This window comes from Chiroxiphia lanceolata, chromosome 1 (genome assembly GCF_009829145.1).
Source record: "Chiroxiphia lanceolata isolate bChiLan1 chromosome 1, bChiLan1.pri, whole genome shotgun sequence".
Taxonomy (NCBI): domain Eukaryota; kingdom Metazoa; phylum Chordata; class Aves; order Passeriformes; family Pipridae; genus Chiroxiphia; species Chiroxiphia lanceolata.
The window spans coordinates 20012238-20037222 of NC_045637.1; the positions used below are offsets into that span (position 1 = coordinate 20012238).

A 24985-nucleotide genomic window follows, 5' to 3' on the forward strand; every position below is an offset into this window, starting at 1 on the left:
TTGGGCAGGGGCAGAGGCAAGACATTCCTTCTTGCTCTCTGCAGTGCTCATGTAACGCCCAAAGACAGGAGCCGATTATGCCCCTGTAACTAAGAAAGTAACAGAAAGTGATAAAAATATATGGATTCTTTGTAAGTCAGCCCTGCAACTAGCCACAGGAACGGGTGTGCTACAGCGAACAGAGAAACTCATCATAATTTCTATTTTACACAAAATTAATATTCAGTCTTTTTTTACCCCCTTAAAATCAGCTCAAAATCATTCCAACCAAGGAACTCTAAATTACCTGTTTAGGATGGAGCTTCAAATTAGGAAGGGCAAATACTTGAGAAATGAAAAAAATGTCTTGAAGATCAATAAGAAAAAGGACAGAGAAATTAGAGAAAGGAGAAGGAAATACAGCTGAAACAGTGAACAAGGAGAGATTGTAAAGTGAGGAGAAAGGCTAACGGGTAACTACCAGAAACATAAACAAGAGATAAATATTAGGAGATGGGGTAAAGTGAAGAGTTAAGGGAATCTATGTAACTGAAAATGAAACTGCATGGAGAGCTGTTGGAGTGTGGACAGAATAGCAGGAGGAAAGCAATCAAAGCCATCAACAGAATTTCCTCTTTCCACAATGCTCCAGATTCTCTACTGTTTAAGACTCTCAAGTTCTGCATTCCAGGTGATCTCACAGAGATATTCAGAAGTTGAACAAGATGTCATTTAGGGGTGTATGCATGAAGAAAGGAACAGCAGAAGACAGGAAACAGCAGAAACTGTCAAATACATTCCTAAAAAATCAGCCAAAAGGCCAATAAGGCGGGGAAAAAAAAAGTAGGAGTAATATCAATGGCTCAAGTTGATGCAGATCTCAAGGCATTTAGAGAGTTTTTGACCTGAGTTAAGTATAGTAAGGATTTTTACACCTCTTGAGATATGTTATAGTTGGTATTTCTCCTATACAATACTTTTCTTCATCCAGACTTGAACTCATCCTTGTCAGTATCCACACAAATGCAGCAATAATCTATAGTGCACACCTTACACAGATGTAAGGTGATCCTGTTTGTATTCCCAAACTCCCCCTGCCAAAGAACAACCCCACCCAAAACCAACCAAACAATCAAAAAAAGGAGCAGGGTTTCTTTTTTTTTTTTCTAAAATGAGTAATTTTTTTTCTCCCCAGACGTTTGTGAAATTAGTTATTTTAGTTGTCACCCCTTTCGGAGAATGATGTTCATATCTAAAGTTAAAATTAATACAAATGACTGAAGAGGCACAGCCTCATTACAAAGGATTTATACACAAACCCTCTTATCAATACCAACCTCCTAGTTCTTAGACTCCTAAAGACAGAAATATGGAGCTACAAATAACATTCATTTCCCAATTACTATGCCAACCAGCTCTTTTATTATAGACTGTATTTGCATTTGACTGACTGGTCTATTGGAAACATAGTGCTGCTACACCATCATCAAGCATTTTCTCTTTTTCAAAGACATAATCCAGACTATGTGCACCAGTGCGCTATCTGTTGGTTTAATCATTCCTATACATGATAAGGGATCCTACTCTTTGCAAATCTGGATTTTTGTTAAATACCTTCATGTTCCAGTTTTAACCTATCAGTCCTGAAATGATGGGAATTCGTTGCAGATTAATTGTTTGTTGGACTTATGCATGAGTCTACTTATTTTCTATTTTTATAGGTGGTACATTTGAGAATGTGTTCAAAGGAGCATTGTTTTGTATTTACAATTTCTTTACAGTTAGGATCTGCATATAATATACATAAAAAGTTTAGTCTTCTTTTATGTCATGAATTGTTGTGAACAGCCAGAATCCTACATGCCTACTTTTTATTTACAATTTTTACATAAAGAGTATAAAAATTAGTTCAATTCACAGGGTGCTAATGTACAACCCTTTTGGTGTCTGATCATCATTCCAGGGAATAATTTTGTAAGACAGGTGTTTGTTTAACCTGTAGGAAACCTGAGACCTCCAGAGTGCTGTAAAGCAGGTTCATTCATTTCTCTTTGTACCTTATCTCCCATTAGAAAATATTTCCTGTTCTTTCCCTATAAATTCTCCCAGGAAGAGATTTCCTCCTTTTCCCATCTTGATTCAGACACTGTAATAACAACACCACGATTATGTGTTTTGTGACATTTAATAGTCTAGTCTGGATACCAAGAACTTCTTGGGGCAGAAAGCACAAATAAAAAAAAAATAAAGTTATAGCAATTAAATTACCAGAATGCAAATAAATAGTCACAAATACTGTTCTCCATTATTTATGCAGATATAATTGATTTTAATCTTCTCTTATTGTTTCTCAGTCTAATTGTTTCAGAGTCATATTTAAAGTGAAGCTCTGACTGTACTGGCACACAAGTTTAACAGAAGGTCGTACATATGCTGTATGTGGTCAATGCTGGGAACTAAGGAATCAAGTAAGAGGAATATTTTGCTATTATAAAAGTAAAATTATGGCTCTTCATAATTCTTTATATAGGGAGAAAGGAGAGATATCTATGGAAAAAATTCAGCTTGCTTCTTCAGATATATCCAATTGTCTTAATGACATTTTTATTTTATATGTATCTGTGAGTAAGGCAGAAAACTGTAATGCTCTGCTTTGCATTGTGTCTAAAATTATACTCATCGTGGTTTCAGAACAAGAAAGAAAAGTCACCTCTCCTGCCCCACTGAAACATTTGGGGTTCTACACCTAGCACACTGGGGTCAGAAATATGGCACAAAGACTTCTGAAATAAAAAAGGGGAAGTGAAAATTGTGATATTCCATGAATTTGAAAATATTTCAGAATTAAAACAACAAAGAAAGAAATAATGAGAAAAAATACAGTTATTCAAAACATCAACATTTTAAAGAAATCAATGTTTAAATATTAACAATTCAAAATTCTACTGGTACATTGTTTTTCAATGATATTCATGATAAATTATGTGACTAGTCTATTGAATGCCATATTGTGGAAACACATGTATGGGAATACACCCATTACAAGAAACACTTTTGAGATGGACACAGATTAAAACAGAGTAATAAAATTCTGTCCTGCATTGTTATAAAGATTTCTAAAATCTTGAAATATTTCAAATTTCTTTCAAAGATACACTCTTGCCATTTCTTTCAGGAATGATTTCAAAATGGCTCTGCTCCTCTCTCTACTTTGTTACAACTAAAATTTAAAGTAAAGTGTATCCAAAAGTATGCACTATTCAATGAAAACATGAAATGCCTCACTTTTAATGGGCAGTTCAAATATCCCTATGCACATCTTAGAGGGGAAATTTTTAATTTATATAAATCTACTTTGATGATTTTTTTATTTCAATTGACAGTGCTTTCCTATATGATGTTAAAAGAGTAAGTAATGGCATTTAATTGAATCAAAAGGCAATATGATGATAGTAAGTTCAGTAATGCTTTTACTGTTAACACTGGTGCAACGATTTATTCATTTGCCATTCCACTTACTTTTGTTTTTGAACAACCATAAATTACAGTTACACCTCTACATAACTACCAGTTGGCACATATGTGATACTGGTAATGACATATATATAACATATATATATATATATATATATATATAACTAGAAGAGATCATGACAGTGTATATGTTCTATTCCAAATCAAAAACTTTCTGACTTTGTCTAGTGAAAACTATCACTCCTGTCATGTGTATGTTCAACACCATCATAAATTTAGTGACTGGTGTGTCAAATGTGAGGAATTGCAATCAGGTTGAGAACTGTAAAGAAAATTCAAGTCAAACCACAAGAAGTTAGAGGTTATGATCAAATACAGTCAGTGATGAGTGGTATTACCGAAATGGAAATGGTTGGTAAACACTGCCCAGGTCTTAGCACATCACTAGTATTAGCAGTTTATCTAATTAAAGGGTTGGGCATTCAAACAGACTCTCATTTAATGAAAAAATATGGAAATTTCCAATTTTATTTTATTGGTTTTAATTCTACACTGGAATGATTTAAGATTTATTAATATATTACTTGGAGACTTTTTCTCTAGAGCAGTCTAGTGGTCATGGCATGTGCCTTGCACTTGAAGCTGTGCATGAGCCCCTTTGATGCCAACTTCAGGCACAGAATTAGTGTCACTCATATTTTGCAGTCCTGTGATCAAAACAACGGGTGATTCACTATAAATTTTTTATTTGTAATTTTTCCGGATGGACTTTTTTATTTATTGGAGAGTAAAAATTAATGTTCTTAAGGAGAAAGGGGCACTGCAGCCTTCATATATGCCACGTAATACCCTCAGGACTCTGCTTTGGTTTCTTTAACTAAATCTTGAAAAGTCTTATAAAAAGAGTAACCATATTTTTCAGCAAAACAGCATTATGGTGCTTTGTGTTTTCTGACTGTTCATCTCCACCAGTAACCATAAACTGCTGGCACTAGTGCCAAGTTTGTTACAGAGAGATTAATGTTGGCAGCACAAGAGCTTCTGAGCTTTTTAAAATAAATTTGGCACTAAGCTCTAAAAGGGTTCATCATCACTGATCTAGATTACATCCTTCTTTATCAAGAAATAAGTTTCAAAATTCCTATCTAAATAATACTCCTGATTTATTTGTGTTTTGTTCCATTACATTAATGCTTATAGGAAGAATTCTCTGAAGTAATCTGCAAATTCACTGCATTTTTCATTCACTATCTCTAAAAAACTCATGTCTGCAGCTTTAGTGTGATGTAACTGTTATTACTAATCTTAATTATCACCATTTTAGCTTTTGCCTCCCACACTTGTTGTCATTGTAGTCATGTCTGGTTTAAAAACAGGACCTAAGCTAGCTGAGGCCAGCAGCTGTCTTTTTAGTATCAGGTTCAGAGTCTAGCACAAAGGAGCACTAGTTCCCAAGTAGAACCTCAACATGCTGCAGCACTACAGATGTTAAATGTCATAATAATGTATCTTCCTTACACAGTGATTATGAACAAAGCTGTACATCTTTCAAAGAGCTCTTGTTTTTACTTTTCACCAGCAGCTAAAGCAAGCAACAGATTTCCATTACAAGATGAAGCTGTACAATCTCATCCAACAAATGATCTCACTCTGACCCTCACACTAACTTTGCTATTAAGCAAAAACAGGCACATTTTCCAATATTGATTCCAACTAATGTCTGATCCTAACAGGCATGATCTTATCGGGGGCCCACTATAATAGAAGGAGTGTCAGAGTTAAACAGAATAGGTTTAGATAAGATCACAATCTTCCTCACCATGATGTGATGCTATCACTGAGTGAGTATAGTATTTGAAGTAATTATCATTAATAGATATTGGCAATAGGAAGAGTGGTCACTGCTAAGATCTAAACAAATTTGTGCATGATAAAATAAAGCAAGTTTTATCCCAATAGTGGATATGTTATACGCCCTAGGAGACTTTGTTACCTTTATTTTTTAATTTGAAATTATAGATATTGAATCAAGAGAGAAATATTGAGGAGCAACGTTGCTACATGTTTTTTTTCTGTACCTTCTGTTTTGTGGTAAACTGCCACTTCAGCCTTTCTGCTGCTTTCCTGATGCCTTCATTGACCAGATGTCTCATGATGTGTTGTGTGGACAGACCCTGGTCCCAGGGTTTGCCTGAAGAGCCGAGGCCAAAGCTGATTTCATGGCGCCCTTCCTTGTTAGCTGACAGTGGAGCAGCAGTGAGCTGTCTGACAGGAGGTGTGGGAAGCAAAGGGTCATCTTTCTATACTTTGAGCCCTACAGCTGTTTCCTTACTTGAACTATTCTTTGCAGGAATATGGGCAGTGCCACGGTGGGCTAGCCTAGAGGACTGGCCTCTAAGGTAAGTGTGGGCTGTGGCAAAAGCCACAAGGTTGACAGTCATCTGGCTTGGTTTGGTTTTTGCTTCAGCATTTGTTCTGATTGTAGTAGACTTTCTGCATTCTCAGAAAGACGATGGTATTGTAAAAAGGAACACCTGCTTTGATGTGGCGAATTATACGTGAAACTCTTAAGTCTTTCTCCCCTGAACCTGTCAGCATGTAAGATCAAAACAGCACGGAATGAAAATAATAATTTACAGCCCTGGAAAAAATGTTATCAACCTAGGAAAACTGAACACACCAATATAAAAAAAAAGTCAGTTCATAGTTATGCATGTGCTTTTTGTAATGAAACAGCAGAAGCATAGCTAAACTTTCAAAGCCATACAAAAATAATACATAAGGAAAGGGTGTAAATCTAAAATCCCCTTAACTATTCACCATTATAAAAAATAAGCAAGTGTGCATGTAGAACTAAAAGGGCACAATCAGTTTTCCAAGAAACAATGTTGTCTCTGTTATTCTGATAAAAATACTGAACTCTAATATACTATTTTTCATTCTTACAGACATTAGCTAATTAAGAAATTAAAAAAAAATTTCTAAATTAATAGCTTACTTGCCAAGATTGCCCAAATATTGGTCTTATACACAGAAACCTACAGGCAGCTTTTCTACTTATCTTCATGTATTCGTCTTCTCAAATGTGTGATTAACTCCAGAGCACTGAAATCTTTTTGATAATCACTGAAGATGAATGTATCAGGACAATCAGCAGCATATGGAACACAGAATGCTGCCAGATGTTAACACACTAAAATAAAGCAGAACCATCCGTGTACTCTGTATCTTGTCTAAAAATAATATACTCATTGACCTTAACCCTAACAAACCAGTCCCATCTTCAAGGTCAAATAAAATAACAAATATTTATCTTCTATGGAGAGGTTTATAGACTGTACTTGCAGTGTTCAGTGTCACAAAATGCTAAGCCTACCTCAGCCTTACTGCTTTGAATGAAAGCTTGGGGTGCTCAGCACTAAGCAAAAATCAAGTCCTCAGTGCATTATTAATCACTGTTGGAAATTTGCGGTCATTGTGCGTTCCCTTTCATTGATTTATATTTTTTTCAAAGACTACACATGGAAGCAGAAAAACATCTAGGCAGAGTAAAAAATACAGGCATATAATTGTGATGTCTAACGCATACTTCATTTGGAAGAGATTTGCAAATGCTCTGTGTTGCCTTGAAAGAATAACTTCAGCCATCTTTGATATCCCAATACAAGTGCAAATATCAAGGTAGCATACTGCTGTAGCTCTCATGAGCCTGAATATCAGGCTACAGTGGGTCATGGCAGCAAATATCACCCCATCAACGTCTTTACTTCCTCATGCCTTTCAACCATCCCAAAGGAGACACTCCTGTCCAACAGCACAGCCAGAGAAATGCAGAAAACAATGAGAACATCACGACTATTTTGGAAGAGTTCAGGAGACCTCAGTTATGGTAGTAATAGTGAACAAACAGACAGTTAAGCATCTGTGGTATGACTGATAAGGAAATTATTATTTAAGTTCAAAAAGGCCATTTAATCCCAAGTACACCAGTAGCCAGAGCAAGTTAGTAGGTGCTACTGCAAAGTCACTTAAATCCTGCAAGAAGTGCCAGCAATTGGCTTGGAAGAGGGAATGTGAGGAATGTTAAGGAGGCACAACCACACCAAGTGGTCTCACATTTATGAGGTCAAGTTTGAAAACATGACTGTTCTTCTTACTTTCCATAGCTGAATGTGGTGGTGGAGGTGGAAGTGGTTTCAAAAGTAATCAGTGCGTGTGCAGTCATTTACTGCACACAGGTACTGTTTCTATATTCATTTGAGATTTACTAGCACAGAAGCAAAAAATGAGCTCTGAGGATGCCAGTGATGCCAAGAGCCTCTCGCAAATATTTCCACATCCAACCCATAGTGTGTTCTCTGTTTTTCAGCCTGGCTAATCGGGGCTTTGGTACCTGAGAGTGGGTGACTGACTATAAAAATCAAGATTCAGCTTACTCCCTGAGGCCTGCTGTACCGCCAGATCAAAGTGCTTACACTTGGCAACCTGAAAATTAAATACCATTGCTCTCACTCCGAAAACGTGTGAAACAGAAACCTGGGACAATGATCCTTGTAAGTTAGACAGTATTCCTTAAAAAAAGAGATACAGAAAACTTCAAAACAAAGTCCTAAGTAAAACTGAAAATAATGTTTTGAAAAAGCTACACTGACTCAATATTTGGCTATACACAGAATGTTAATTCTAACTCTAGTTAGCTAGAAACTGGATTGGGAAGGGAGAATATTCAGAACTAAAAAAACCTGCAGGCAGTTGGGAAGGGACATGCCAAAGAAATATAGCAGTTACTTCCTTATCTCTCAGCTAGCCCTTGTTATATTTCAATTAGATTTTGAAAATGGTATCCTATACAGTGTGACCAACTGTCTAGCTTCCTGTAACATCCCATCTGCCATCTTCTACAAAAAACAGTGTCTCATTCTGGCCTTTTAAAGACAATCTTGAAAGATTTTAGCTACCTGCAGGCATTTTTGGGCAGCCGGACAAGCAAAGTTGGCTGCAGACATTTCTCAGCATCAAGGTGCCAAAATCCACAGGGTCATCTGGTCCTTTTACTTCCCCCACACCACAGTTCAGCTGCGCCTACACCACTCCTGCCGTCTTGGTCCAGCCTGATCTTAAACACACCAGCCACAGATTTATTGCAACCTCCTGAATCTCCTCCAGCTTTTCAGTCTCATTAACATTAGGAAGTTCTTTCTTGTATCTAATCTAAATCTTCCCTGCTGTTACCCTGCTGAGTCTGGAAGGTTCACTTAATGCAACCCACCATGTCCTTCCATGGTCCATGATCTGGGTGGATCCAAGAAGCGAAGGAAACCCTCTACTGTGGAGGCATTTGGGATTAAGATAGTATTTTTGCTTGGAGGAGGGGACCAGAGAGCGAAGGAAAACAGGAATATGATAAAACAGTGGATCCCAAAAGAGAAAAATACACTTTGGAATGTAACAAATATAAACAACAAGACTCAATATTTAATGTAGCAAATACAACCACATCCAAGAAGAAAAAACACCATAAAAGTAAATCAGTAAGACTAAGACACACTAGGAGGTCTACTGCAGAATTAAAAATTAGCAATAGTAGAACCAGACAGCTTCAACACAAGCAGAAAAGAAATAACTAAGATATTTTAGATCTACTATTGTTTTCTGCTTTATTGCTCTTTTTCCTTTATGCTAATTTGCCCCAGTTTTCTTCCAAAAGTGAGGACAACAGCTTGCAGGAGGGGGAGAGAGGGAAGGATCCTTCCTCACCTCCCCAGCTTTGAGGCACACCTCCCTCAGCTCCTCTAAACTTGTCTTTAATGTCCTCACACATGGCAGGAGTTCCAATTCTGTGTTTAAAAAAAGTGGTCACTCATCCCCCAGATCAGAGACTGTCATGTGGAAAAGAAAGAAAGCTTCAAAGAAGAAAAAGTATTTTTGGAAATGTGAGATGTTTATAAATAAATACATAAATAATAATTATTAACATACATGGAGTTTCTATTAAAAATAATATCTTCTGTGCATTTCAAATATCAAATGTCAAAAACAAGATATAAAAACTAATCTGTGACAGGGAGAATTTTAAATTGTAAGACATAGTCTCAGAGTCAGAATAATCTACATAAACTATGATGATATCTCATAGTTATGTAGTTCATTCTAAATGCATCAGTAGTGTTCAGAATGCTACCGTGGCCTTACAGTACAGAAAAGGCAGTATTTTGTCTATGCAAAACTCAATTATTCTCTAAGTATGTTAAAAGAGCTCAAAAAATTATAACTATGTTTAATGATTCACAAGTTATAAGGCGTTTTGTAAATACATTTAAACATTTCCCCTACTCTCTAGTCTGTGGAATACACAATAAAATGCATTAGTGAAAAGAAAGGGGATAAAACCCCAAAAACCTCTATAAAATAAATAATATCATCAGGTAGAGTACTAGCTGTGCAGCCCCTCCTCTGCTGCAACCGGTCTGGAGCTGGTAGGGAGGGTAAGGACAGCAATTGATGGTGTCTCCCCTGCTCTTTGCTCTGGAGCCCTAATGGCTGGAGCTAATTGTCTTTTGAGCTTCTCTGGAGCCTGAGGAGCCACCACAGGATTAGGTTGACGAACTTTTTCTCCTGGCTTGATAAATGAGGTTCAGGACATTTACAAACTTCACTCAGCACTGAATTTCTCAGGTCAAGTTCTGTATTGCCCATATTTTGGTGGTACAAAGTGGATCTGCTGCATGCAGAAAAGGACACATTTTGCTACTGGCTATGTGATACTACAACATCATTAGAAGAGGAGCTACAGTTGAATGACGATTTTAGGACACAGTAACAATCAATACTTTCTTTTGACTAGAATGTGCTATTTTTATATAGTCACAATCACTTACATTGTGTGTATATATATGTAGGTATATATACTTATATTTTTTTTTTTACGTTTACATATATATTCATATATATACCATACTTTCACAGAACACAGTTAATTTGGCTGGTAATAAACCAACCAGAAATACCCTTTAGTTCTATCATTTTTGAAAACTTGCAGGCTACTTCTCTCAAGCATATTCAGACAGAAAAGGAAATGATCTTTGGAATTTTGATCATTCCATCACACTGTATGGAATGGCAAGGCGCCACCATCTTAAGTGAAATCACTGTTCCATTCCTTTATTTGAAGTAATTTTTTTATTTAAATGAAGATAGACAATTATTTCAAATATTGTTATTGTTACTATGATATGGTATCTTGGTCTGCATTTCTATTAACACAAACAAATTTTGGCACCACCAAAACGTGAATTTTCTTTTCACACCAAAATTTTCTCTACAACACACTTTTATTCCAAACAACTGCCCACTGTTGCCTCTATGAATCCTATGGAAAGCACCCTTGATGTTTTCATAATCCTATGCATTTGTATGTCCAGACAGCACATCTTGACAACATACTGAGTGGAACACAAGTGCTACCACAGTTCCACAGGCAACAGCATCACAGTGCTTTTTTCCACTACCAATGTACTCTAAGGCTAACTACCCTTGGGCAGGCATAGCTTTATATGTAATAGCCCCAAAAATACCCAGGAGTGTCCAGGACATTTTATTTTCAAGTGTTCAAAGAAAGAGCACAAGCCTTCGGTTCTTTCATTTCAGTGTCCATTGTAACTACCAAATACTTGGCTTAACAATGCAAACATTTTCACAGAAACAAGCACCTTCATAGTTTTATGTTCCGCTAAAATGATGAAGCTAGAATTTCCCATGCTTGCTCTATGAATGTGAAACTGCTGAAAAAAAAGTGTCCACATTTTAGAAACTGAATTTTATTTCAGAATAAAAAAATAGTGTTAACATTTAGTGAGAAGGAAGGTATTTCAAAAGCTGCTGAATATTTAAATCTGACATTTTATATCTGCTTAGTCTATAATACTTATGTTTCATAAATAAGAAGAGGTATCACTATAAAAAACATGAATTGAAAAAATATCCTCAGAGGACAACATTATTGTTAAATTTCTCATTTTAAATATGAGTATAGAACTAGTGTCTTTTAGGTACTGCAGTGCAATGAGGTACATGACTGACCTTAAATGGAGATAAATTATTTCTCTTGTATGAAGTTTTAAAATAAGACTACATCCCATTCTAAAATTTGTGTTATAAATTTAGCAAAATAAGCATTTGAGTCTTAAAGCCTGTGGTACAGAGAAGATTAGACTAGCTAGAAAATGATTAAGACAGTCTAGAAGCACAAGAATATGTTGCTACTGAAGTTTATTGCAGTGATTCTCTCCAAACAGCTTGTCTTGTGAGTCCTTTCCAACTCAGCATATTTTGTGATTCTGTGATCCTAAAGTGTAAGAGCCTGGTGCTTTCAGATAGCATCTCCCTCTACTGATGCCCGAGAGGCCCTGGACCAAATTTCTCCCTTTTTTTTCTGTTCTAGGCTCCTGACTTTGCCTCCTCTCTCCTGCTGGGCCATCCCCTTGCTCTGCTCTCACCACGCTGGCAATGTGCCCCAGGGTACATTCCCATTTTCCAAAAGACCCCCTACTGAAATGAAGCTTGCCAAAATAGGACAGAAAGTTTATCAAGTTTTGTCCCAGGGAACTAAGTTAGTTTAACAGGAATGATTGGCAATGTCTACTACTTAATTACAATAGTATTAGGATAAATTCTGCTTAATGGAGTTGCTTATAGCAAGCACCAAGTCACTGAATTATTTTTAAAAACCTTTCAAAGTGACCAGTGGTAGTTTTAAACAAATGTTAAAGTTCTGCTGTTTTGATAAATAGATGTCAAAATGCACCATGGGTATATGTATTCCATATAAGGGCTATAGTCAAGGAAAAGAGATTAAAAAGCAAGAGCAATTTTATGTAAAAATCCTCTGTTGACATAATACTACATTCTGGAAATTACCCATTCAGAAATGAAGGAAAAAAAAAAAGATGTAATTTCAATCCTGTCTTATTTTTATGTCCCTTAAATATTTAATAGCCTAAAATTACAGCTGTGGTAATGGTGTGCAGTACTAATACCAGTGTACTATTAGCATTTAGACAAAGGTGTAGGATCAAGGTGCTCTTTCTTTTAATGTACCATGTTGCTTCATCATCTATTTGCGATCTGGAAACAAATTCTGCAAACTGGGAAAAAAATGCTGTGTAAGTTTGGTCTGGCTCTTTTGCCGAGTCCAAGCTGTATCCTCCCCCCTCCTGCTCTCTCAAACAAGGGAAAAAAACCAACTACAGAAAAACCGAAGGAAGTCTGAACAAAAACGGGATTATATCAAAAATATGTATTTACATATACTTACAATTATATATACGATTTGAATATATTGTACACACAATAGGGAACTCCCAAGGGGGCAAAAAAGGGAAAAGGGAGGGGGAAACAGGGATAAAAAAACCAAATATCCTCCAAATATATACCGCTAATAGAGAGTTAGCGAACAAACAAATAAAAAAACACATTAAACACCTCCCTGAACGAAACAACAGAACTGTGCAAAGCACCAACTAACTCCCCATGCCTCCCGAAAGGACCAGAGGTAATGGCAGGTCTAAGCAGGCAGGCCCTGGCCTATACAAGCAAAGACTGTCTACGGAGAGACCTGTCGCCTTCAGTCACCGGAAGAGAGAAGAGAGCGAGCTCTCTTATCTGTGCCTTATTTATATGTTGTGTTATGCTAAAAGACGATATGGAATACTTCCTTAGATTTCTGACCCCTGTTGTTAAGGAAGGTCTAAGAAATCCAAAAGCCAACCTACCATAAATGCTTTCAGTATTTTCCAAAACAGAGCGTTTATTCAGATACTACATCTTGCTGTTGTATTAGTAACATGTTTAAATTAACTCTTTTGTGTAAATGTAAATAAAAGAACAGAAATAACTTTTTTTAAAAAAAGTGTATAAACTACAATTATGGACAAAAGTTTAAAAAGAGTCTTTCTATTACTGTTTTCTCCTCAACTACATGTCTATATAAATGGGAGAGCATGTGGTAAAAGGTAAGGCAATGTGAGGTGATGTGTTCTCAAAACCATCGTGGATGGACATGTGGATGTCCACATCATCTTGGCATATCTCAATATTTTGAAATGTTTCAGTTCGTATGAAATGGCCTCAAGTTGTGCCAGAGAAGGTTTACATTAGATATTAGGAAAACTTTCCTCGCTGAAAGAGTGGTCAGGTATTGGAACAGGTTACCTGGATAAGTGTTGGAATTACCATCTCTGAAGAGTTCAAAAGATGTTTAGAGGACATGTCATGGTTGTGTTGGGTTAACAGTTGGACTCTATGCTCTTAGAGGTCTTTTCCAACTTTAATGATACTATGATTCTAAGTGGAGAATCCCAACACATGCACAGTGGACCAGCACCTTCCTGGCTGTTGGCGTGACACCATGTGCTGTCCTGAAGTGCTACAACGATAACATCTGCTTGTGTTTGAGACAGAAGGAAGTGATCTTAAACTAGTTCTAGATATGAAGAACCTGACAGTAATAGTAGTAAAAATGAGAAATAAAGGCTTTTCCAGTCCCTTGACATATTTAAAGGTATAAAATCAGTATAACAAAGTTTAGAATCAAGGTTCATTACTCAATACACTATTTTTGATAATTAAATATAAAAATAGCTCTGTGATCTTAAGAGCCATAATCTTCATTTGCAGCTCAATACTGAAAGATCAAATCTACCTTATCCCTTTCCATGTCTGAACAAGATAAACAGACGCTACAGACTGGCTACAGCCTGACTGTGGACAGACTACTGGTTGTCTCCATGGCCATGCAGCACCTGCAGCCAAAGGTACCAGAAAATCCTTGTGCTGCAACTCTGAAGATTAAAGTCTCTGTCCAACCTACACAAGGTTTTTGACCCAAAGTGACTAGTCCCAGATGAGGTAGTGAGCAACTTTGCTGCATTCTGAACCATGAATCCTCAGCCCTTCACACGCTACCCTGTCAAACACTTCTGTGAGTGTGTCTTCCAGATGAAGTGTCTCTTTGGTGCTGAATCTCCCAGATCCCGTTAAAGGGTGCCTGCTGCATTCCACTGCTTGTCTGGCCCAGCCCTCCACACTCTCCTCCTGTGGATTTCCTTCACAGTCACATTGAATCCTCTTTTCCTTATCAGGCCAGTACAGGCCTACCTCGCATGCTCCTCCCTGAGACAAGGATACAAGAATGGGGGGCTGCATCCAGCTGCTCATTGTTTTGCTTCACAAAACCATGCCATGGGCACAGATTAACACCAAAAACTAGACAGAAGCAGCCAAAGGAAAAGGCCTCTCAGAATGCCTCCACACGGCTGCTGGAGCAACCACTGTTTGATGTCCATCGTGGGCTACATGGTTCACTGCTGCTTTCGTTTCCAAGGGCCTCATTCCCACCAAACTGTCCCCTCAAATAGGGAAAATATTTACAGATGAAAAAAGGCAAGTGAATGGCTTTTCCTTAACTAGGCTGCTAGTGCCTTAAATTTAGGTCTGCTTACACACAGCAGCTCCTCTTTCAGCAGTCTGTATGACCAGCCTAGAGAGGTCTTCTGCTCTTCTCACCTGCATGGTCACATTAGACTTGGCATTTGCGCAAACCCACCTTCTTGTTAAAGACAAGAATTACAAGCTAGGAATCTCATGCTTTGAAATATATTCCTGTCTGCTTGTAGGTACTCATGAACTACTGAATCTTCTGTGATGCAGCAAGGCACAAAGTTGGAGCCTTCCTGGTGAAATCATGTCGTCTTCCTTTCTACAACTGAGTTCTCACCAGCTGTAGACAGACAACAATATTCTACAAACTCTTCATGAGACTGTTTGTCAAAACAGCAAATCTCAAACAGAACCTGGAAACATGTAGACATGTACACTTTCTAGGCTTGAAAAGATATTCCGATGCATTTCATTTTCTTGGGACTATCAATTATTATGGAACAGTAAATGGAAAGTGAAAGCAGTGGAGGGAAATGGAAGGCAATAACCTCTATGCCCAATTGTGCAGAGAGATACAAACTACACATGCAGCCGAGAATAGAGGAATTTTACCAGTTTGGCAAAATTACAAGAACAGATCATTAAAAGTATCTAGATATGAGATCTATCACCCTACATTTAATAAAAGTATCTAAATATATATCAATAAATATTTAATAATGATATAAGGAGTTCTTAAGGTCAGATTGAAATAAAAATTAAATGCCTAGACAAGTTTTAAGATCTGAGACTCATTTGTTAAAACCAACATTCTTAAGATTTCTGGTGGCTGCATGCAAATCGTTTCATCAACAGTAACAGTAATGCATGACATACACTATTACATAATGTAATTATCTGTAACTCATGAATATTGGCTAAACTCCTAGATGAGAAAAATTAAGAACTTTAATAGTCATTGAGTTATTTCAAGTCTACCATTAGAATTTGAGTATTCTTCAGTCCTGATATGAGCCTTGCACTACCATATCTCCTGACAGTGCTGGAACACTGCTGATGAAGTAAAATACTGCTATTCCTTTTACAATTCTGAACAGCATTTAAATAATTTTTGTTCAAGGTACCCAACCTTCCAGTACTCTGAGATGTATACTGCTAAAGTACTTCAAGACAGAAACTTGAAAGATCTAAAAAGTAATTGACATCTGGCACAGTGACTCAATTAAATACCATGCTGAATTAATTAACTTGCTCTGTCTCCTCAGCCAACAGCAGTGAGACTGTATTCAGCAACACAGCGCTGCTTGAAACAAGAAGCACTTCAACAGGATATTGCATGTACAGGCTGTATTCAGTGCAGAGTGCAAGGGTACTAAGTAAGCTGTAACTGTTAGAGTTAGGTAATGAATCCTGTGAGGCAGCGTCACATTGCTAAAGTTGGGTAAGGTACTTGTAGTCAACCACAAACATATTTCCCAATAAAGACAGCAGCTGAAAAATTATGATATTTACTCACCTGAGGGTCCCTCAATTTTTCTTTTCTTTCCTCTCTATACCAAAAATCCACATTAAAGCTCTTTTCCAAAAATTATTTGATGTTTATAGTAGTGCAATATTTGAAGATCTCAATTTGAAGATTCTTCAGAAAAGAACTAAACCTGCTGTCAGCTGCTCATGGGAAAGTTTGTTTGAATTCTAGCGACATGAGGCTTTACCCAAATGAGCTTTCCAAAACATATACAAATAACCTATGTAAGGAATCACAACTCCTCTTATGAACAACAGAGAACATGTACGATAGTGAGATAAGTAATCAAATATGTCAAGCAAACAAAAAACTCATAAATAAACCTGAATAATTTCAATTAAAAAAAAGATATAACAAAAAATATGTAGAAGCTGGCACTGGGATTTTGTTGCTTTAACAGTAAATTAAAGTTGCATCAAAAGGTTTACATTTCTTCACACAGCATTCTAAAGTAACAAATGTAGGATTACAGGAAACATCTGATATTTGAGAAAAAGAAACAACACTTAGAATCACAGAATAATTCAGGTTGGAAGGGACCTCTGGAGGTCATCCAGTCCAAACTCCTGCTCAAAGCAGGGCAAACTTCAAAGTCAGATCCAACTTCGAAGTTAAATCAGATTGCTCACAATGATATCCTGTTCACTTTTAACTTACTCAAAGGATGGACTGGCTCAGAGGACAAAATACTATTTCTGAGAACAAAACTTCTGTTCACAGGAACCTTTTCAGATTTCCAAATGTATTTATGTTTGTAGGTAAAAGTAAAATCTTTCAAGTGTTAGCAAAAATAGGGTTTATGGGTTTTAATTTGACAAGAAACAAAATATCTTTCCAGTTTAGAGAAAGTTTAGAGGAAAAAAGTCCTTAAGATTTTCATCCCACATCTCTCTGAACTACTTTGAGAAAGCTGTACCATCCCATTACAATTACCAAATTAAGTCAGTTCTGTTCACTGCTTAATTACCAGTTCATTAAACCCCAAATATCTTAGCGAAATGTTTTTGATACAGCAAAAGTGAGAGATTCACAAATAACAGACCCAATATATGCCTGTGCTACCAAATGGGAAGCAAGCTCCTCCTAGAAGGATTCTAGTTGCTCCATATCTCCATCAAAAAACAAAAGTGAAACAACATGTTTGACGGCTGACATGTTGCAAATTAATCCTAAGAATATCTGATTAATTTTGTAGCAAAGGGTCAATCAACATAATCTCATATACTTAAACTTTATCTTCATGTCCTATATACCTGAGGAAGTGGTACAAGTGGACAGGGTAAGAGGGACCACACCAAAATAGCAATTCTCCTAAGTTATGGACTGTGCACTAACTTTGAGCTACAACAGGACTAAGGTTTTGGTTACATGAAAGTTGATGAAAGTAGGAATAGTGGAATTTAGAAAATTATTTGAATTACAGGTGGTTATCAGAAATAAAAATTAAACGGACGGAGAAGATGGAGACAAGTATTCAAATCTTCCAGTTTCTCCTTTCTAACAATAAGGCATTTTGACTCTGCAGTACTTTTGAAAATCTATTCTTTATTCAGGTGCCTGAATGGAAAATGTGATCTGGGTTGGGAATACTGAACTCTAGGAAACTTAGACAAAGTTTCCATGCCACTTTCTATAACATTTCTTAGCACCTTTTGATCAATAAATTATGCTAAAGGGTGCAAAATATTAAGACTTTAAATGGCTACTATGTACTTAGAATAATGTTTCAGTCAAATTTTAATATGCATATTTACAGAAACTAGCATGCATCCTATTCAGCAAGCCCTTAGAAAGAGAACTCTAACGTACAGGCATGGGTTCTACAGAGAGGAGTTAAAGACTATCAATTTCCCCCCTTTTCTCTCATGTCCACATAACCCTTCTCTCACTGTCCCAGATGATTCATCAGCAACTCAGAGCTCCTCACTCTCTTCAGGTCCTCCAAGGGCAGGACAATACTTAGCATTGGTGAACACTGGGAAGCTCAGCTTCTCCATTTACAGCACAGATTCGCGTACCCCAAATATACGTAATCCCCTTCTGTGAAAACAGTTCCACAGGTCATTATGCTAAATACATTCAATGCAAAGTCTGTAATAGCAAACAGTGATCAAACTGCAGATAATGGTTCTTCAGAAGTATCCCAAAGGGCAATGCAATGCATGTTCCAAGATTGTTTAAACCCTTCTCCTAGAGATATTAGTTGCTTCCTTCCTGATATTCTCAGAAAATTAATCTGAACTATACACAAATAATTTTGAAGCTCAGACTTAAAACCAATACAAACAAAGAAGAAATGAAGACCTAGGAATGATATGATTTTCTGTGCACTGAACCAAGGCCAGCAAAGCATTATTTTTAAGTAATATGGTCCACATACTTTCTGCAATAAGAAAAGGCAAGGAAAATATAGAATATGATAGGTGTCTTTTGATGCCTTTAAAAAAATGTTAATTTGATGGAAGAGTTTTCTATATTCAGTTACATTAACAGTATGGCAAATTTAATTAATTTTATCCTAAAATAATGTAGTTATTTATTTTTATACCATTTGTTAATATAAGCTAGGTATTCAAAAATTAATGCTATAAAAAAATTTAAAAAAACACTGAAAAAATCAGATATTACTACTGAAACACAACAGCTTGGTTCAGCAAACAAGGAAGTGACATTTCCCTCCTGTAAAATAACAAGTTAAATACTATTAACCTGTGCTCCAAATAACTTCACATGGATGGTTGCCATAGATGAACTAATTGGAAAAGAGCCAAATACCACTGTCCATTAAAGCTAACAATGCCTGTTTTCAAATGCTCTGCCTGAGTAGCAATTCAGGTTATTCCCTAAAGAACAACACACAATATAACAAAGCAAAGTGCCTCAGAGCATCTACATACCAAGGTGTTATTATTCAGATCCATCTTCCCAGCGAAAGGCCCCCACGTTGTTCCAACCGGAAGCTGCTGCCGGCTCTGAATCTTGCGCTCCCCGTCTTTCTGGACCACCTCCAACTCTCCTGCAAACAAAGAAAACAAGCAGTGTTGAGAGTACTTTCACTCATGCCTTGACAACAACCACCTCTGCCTTTGTGTTGGTTTTAGACGCACAATGTTCTGAGGACCAATATAATGAGAATTAATTATGCTTGTCTGAAAAACAACTGATCTTGTCATCCTGCAGAAGAAAAACAAACCTTTTTCCCTTATAATTATATTCAAATTTGGTTTAGAAAATCACGTTTCTTTCTTGCATCTTTTCACACACATTAGAGTTTGAAAGCAATTTTATTCAGAATAGCCATTTCATAAAAGTTCTTAAGAAGTGCTGAGGAGGGGGGAGATGACAGCTGAAAGGAGAGAGTGCAATAGCAGCCACACCTGGTGTATTAACCTCGCTGACGCATTTTGCTGCACAGGATCACATTTTGAAACATGAAGCTACTAAAAATTTGAGAGACACACCATATAGCGATATAAATCCACAGTATCTCTGAGATACTATTAAAAACATTTACTACAATTACAAACAGAAATTTCAACTGAATGAGGTTTTACAGGCAGTAATATTTCAGAATTAGATCAAAAATACTTTTAATTGTTAGCTTAAAGTTATAACACAAAATATGTAAAAGCAATGGGGAGGCTATATAATGATTTTTGGGTTTTTTTTAAAAACAAATTTTATTTCTGAAAATAAGGACTTAAAAATTAACACTTACAAGTGAATTTGTTTCTTTAGCTCGCCTTAACTATTCTGGATTTTCCAGTAAAGAGAAAGGATAATACATAATTGATCATTCTCATGGAGGGAAAAATAAAATTCAGTCACCACTTTTCTCCCCCATATTTTTATCACTTCATTTCAAGATTGAAAAAATAGTCTGGACAACCCTTCTTTGGAAGTAGCCTCTTCTCTAAGCCTATTTTTCTATCAACAGATGTTTCAATTAAAAATACAGCAACAGTTATATTTATATACACAATTTCTAACACTATTTTCTAAAATGGATACAATAAATTCTGGTTTCAGACTTTCAGGGGGATAGAATGGAACAAGGAGAGGCTTATCTGTGCTCTTCTTGTTAGATGTTTAACTGCATTTTTCCATGCTCTTGCACTTCCAAGCTTTGCCCTTCCTGCAGGTAGGCAAAAAATCTGTGGTTCTCATGAGCAGCAGAACTCACCAAGACTCTGCTGTAGCCATGATTTCTCAGGACCTGTTTTCCATGACTGCCGAAGTCCCTTCCTCTCTTTCCACACCAAACAGATGCAATAGCGATTCCTGTCTTTTGCATCAGCACATCTCAACAACTCTACCCCAAATCAGGATGGTGCTTTCCCACAAACAGAGTAAAGTCCAACTGTGCAAGGAGTCAACTCATCACAGATTTAGAACTGGCGGTTGTTGTGAAATGAACCTTGGACCGCAGGAAGTGAGTAACTCCTGGCTCACAGGCAGCCTCCACAGACCTCCTCAAGCTAACCATTCCCACAGATGCCTGGATTTACATACAGTCAGGCTGCAAAGCTTTTCCTTGTCCAGAGGCGTGAATCTTGACCATTTTCCAAAGAGATGACTTGGCTTCAGCTTCCACTTTCAAGCACAGAAATCTAAATTTCACCTCTGAGTGTTGCAGATTACGAAACTACTCTACGTAAAATTGTGCATCAGATCCTTCCTGCAAACTGGAACGAATCTAGGAAATAGAGCTGTATTGGTTTACAAAAGCTTCTATGTATGTGGGTGAGTCCGCATCATGACAGTGCTATGACATTTTAAAAGGCAGTATGTGAGTAGGAAAGCTTACGGATTAATTATATCTAATTTACACATATGATATATATGCATCCAAACAGAAAAAAACCCCATAAATGCATTTTTTTCTTCTCATAGTCACATTGTTAAAAATTGTATTAACTTAAAAAAATCTCTTTATATGTTAATTATGGAAGAGAGAAATTGCAAGGTAACATGTTTATCACTTAACCATACTGCAGCATTTTCTCTCTTCATAGAGACGAAAACTGCAGCATTTGCTTGCTTTCACACACTAAAAAACAGCTATGTCTATGGACATGTCACATTTAACTGATACCAGAGGAATCATGAGAATCTTTGAAAACCCTTTTAAAAAATAATTCAGCCTCCCTTTCTGCCACTGACATTTTTCATTTGAAAAGGGTTCAGACACAGTCAAACAGTGACTCCTTATCTGTACCTGTGGATTTACAAGCAGGCCTGTCTTTTAATGGATTAAGAACGACAAACTTAGGGCAGATCATCCAGTGATATCCAAAAACCTACTGAAGTTTTAAGGTACACATCATTACACATTATATTTTAAATAAAATTAATAATATGAATCTTATATCTGGTAAGTAGTTCAGGTTTGAGGCAAACAAGATCAAACATTTTTTTTCCAAACATGTAATATTTCCCTTCAGTTGATAATTAAATAAGTTAATATGGATTCTTTCTCTCATTCTCTTTTGTTACAGTTCCAAGCAGTAGTTTGGGCAATACATTTCAATATATATGAATACTTTCAATGTACTACTGAATTGTACTGAAACTTGTGTTTTCCCATCCACTTAGAACACTATGACAGAGTAGCAGATTACAGACTGGGTAACAAAATATTTTGCTTTGTAACCTTTCTGTTTCCTTTCATCACACTTCCCCATTTCTCTCTTGCCACCATGACCAGCAGCCATTTTAATGCTATGGATGAATGTCAGACTTGGGAAGAATAATCTGCTCTCATGTTTTGGTAAAACCAGACAATTTGGCTATGTTGTACAAGGTTCAGCACATTACATTTGATCCTTGGCAAAGATTTTTTTTTTTCCCCACTGAAAATCTTTCTTTCTTTAGAGGTAAAAAATAACACTGCCTGCAACATTTCTGCATTCATTTACAATATTTTGCTCCTCTGAAATTTTTTACTTGGTGAATGGTATCAAAACTGTGCCACAGAGGAGGTCAGTCTCCCACTGATGTAATTGGGGCTGTCTCCTACTCATCACTGACTTCCCACAAGGGTTAAGTGGTTTAAGAGCCGTACCTGTGGTCTCAAGCAATGTGTGTTCTTCAAGGGTGTTTGCCGGAAGAAAAGAGAATCTCACGTTGTGACTGTTAATTACGAAGGTTTGAAAAATGTATTAACAAAACAAGATTTTCCCTTTCAGCCTCAGAAGTTCAGATGCAAGTCTGAAGTGCTCTCTGCAGCTACCATTCCTGCACAACTGCTCAGGATCTTAACAGATTACATCAGGAGAAGGAAGAGGATCTGAGACTTCATTGCTATATCACCACTTGCAGTAAGAATTGTAAAGACTCAACTGGTACTGACTTCACATATGCTTGTCCATGGAGATTCCAACTTGTGGGTTGAAAAAAGGAAAGAAAGGATGAAAAACTGCTGCAGTTTCCTTTAATTCAGCCCAAAGGAAGCAGAAAATTCTGTGCCAAACACTGTTAGGTGTTTCTAATAATCAGCAATTGCAACAGACCACCTCAGTACTGAACATAATGTTCCTTCATGTAACAGCAAATTATAATAGAATTCATTCACACCCCTGGAAAAAAAAATATGTGATATACTCATTATTCCCATGGCAAAGTAGAGAAGTAGTTTTATTTTACTGTTTTCATCCTAGACTTGTCAGCTCTTCGACTGAAAAGGACAGCCAGAAGTATAACAGAAGCAGCACTAAGAAATACAAGTAGAGAGGAAGTGATGCTCTGCTTTTAGTTTTTGTAAGTTAGGTAAAAAAATTACTTAAAAGACATTCCATTTAGTGATATTTACTTACCCTTTCCTGGCTATAGACAAAGTATTTTTTTTTTCAGCTTGTTCTTCAGGAACACACTTATTTCCAGCTTGCTGAGTAAGTTTATACAAAATATTTGAGACACACAGTATGGGCTAATCAATTTTGGTAAAAGATAATGCTGTTAGTGCTGTGGGCTGTTTCTCTTATCTTGTTGATGTAGCATACTTTTAAAGTCTGTGATTACTCAAAGACTTATGATAGCTGCACTGTAAAAGAAGCCTCAAGTCATGACTCACTAGTACAGCTACAAAACATCCCATGGCTTTTAAGATATTAGGCCACCTTGGTGGATAGAAAACCACAATGAAAGGACTCAATTTACGATTCTTTTCATACATATACGTATTGTTTCAGGGATGCCACATAGGGCTTATATAAAACAGAAGGTAGAGAGGTCAGTTTAGCCTTGTATTATTTCACATCATAATCAGGATAATTTTTTAAAAACTCTCCACAAAACATATAGTACATACAGGAACCCAAAAACAGCTTTTGGCCCTTAACATGATTTGACAGCAGCTGGAATACCAGAAGAATTAAACTATACATAGTATTTCTGGAACAAAATAACACTGGCTTTCGTCCATCTACCCACATTCTGGAGTAAGAAACAAAGGAGTGTATATCCTGAAGGTGAATGATGAGCAGTGTTCTGTGGGAGAAAAATAGAACTGCTTCATTCAGAAATAACTTTATCCAGATTTATACACATTTAACATTTCTAAGCAAGTCACTGATAGCTTTGGTAGTAGGGGTTTTTTTGTTGTTGTTTTCGTTTGTCTTTTTTTTTAAATCAGGAATAGCTTTCTAAGTGCAGTCAGTTAAAAACAATGAGTAAGCCCTTCCTCTGTTATAATTAGAGACTGGTTATTTGACATCATGGGGCTTTACCAATTTCCACTAGCAAATGCCTCCTCCTTTGCATATTTCCAGTCCACAGCCACCTGGCTCTCTAATGAGTATTTTTGCACAGCACAGAAATCGTGTATGTTGTGGGTTCAGACAAGGACTACTCTGAAGCCAGAGTGAGCAAGTTAAAAACACTCTTAGAAGTTCTTAAGCACTGTCCAGCCCAAGATCTGCCTGCCATCCTGTATGCACAGGACGAATCTGCAATTAATATTTGGCTGGTGATTGCCTCCATTATAACAAACTAATACGTGCACGTTTGCACACAGCAGTTCACTGATAGCAGAGAACTATCCCATTTCCACTTCTGTGATTCTTAACAAGGTAGTTCCAATATTCAATGCACATACACTTGCTTTTCAGACATAAACTGCATTATTGAGATACTTCCTCTAAATTCTCCTCCCTCAATTTTCAAGTCTCTGAGACATAACACATACTAAACTACAATTTTGAACATAAACTTGAAATACGACATTCTCTATTCAAGTACTCCAGTCAAACCCTGATAAATCAGGCTGGCCATGCAGTGATCTTATCCCTTCTGACTCTTTAATAAATCGAACCTTGTAAGTTCACGCTGTTGGAAGTTGTCACTAAATGAAATTGTGACCTTATCCGATGTGTGAACTTATCCTGCTGACAACTACATTTATTGTACGGATAAGCATGGCGGGAAAAAAAGAAGCTTTTGATAATTGTGATCTTACCCATATGCAACTCTAACAGATGGGATCTTTTTGATGTTCCATTAACGATTTGTCTATGATGAGCCTCTACTCAGAAAAAAAATAAACGTTCTTCATAGGTAAGTGGTTGGGAG

The 24985-nt window shown here is 36.8% G+C and overlaps 1 protein-coding gene and 1 long non-coding RNA gene across 6 annotated transcripts in view; one reads left to right on the top strand and one right to left on the bottom strand.

Annotated features, from left to right (window-relative positions):
* Positions 1–24985, bottom strand: part of ZFPM2 (zinc finger protein, FOG family member 2) — a 307827-nt gene that overhangs the window by 139729 nt on the left and 143113 nt on the right. For all 4 annotated transcript variants that reach the window (XM_032698256.1, XM_032698266.1, XM_032698276.1 and 1 more), the window contains one exon: positions 19315–19433. In XM_032698256.1, the coding sequence (XP_032554147.1) occupies positions 19315–19433 (119 nt within the window). The remainder of the gene's footprint in view (positions 1–19314; positions 19434–24985) is intronic.
* Positions 737–8030, top strand: LOC116791878. 2 transcript variants are annotated; one of them, XR_004358892.1, is made up of 5 exons: positions 737–898; positions 1943–2014; positions 2348–2447; positions 5804–5852; positions 7823–8030. It is a non-coding gene; the product is annotated as an uncharacterized LOC116791878 (long non-coding RNA). The 2 variants fall into 2 exon arrangements; XR_004358893.1 differs by having other exon boundaries at positions 737–888.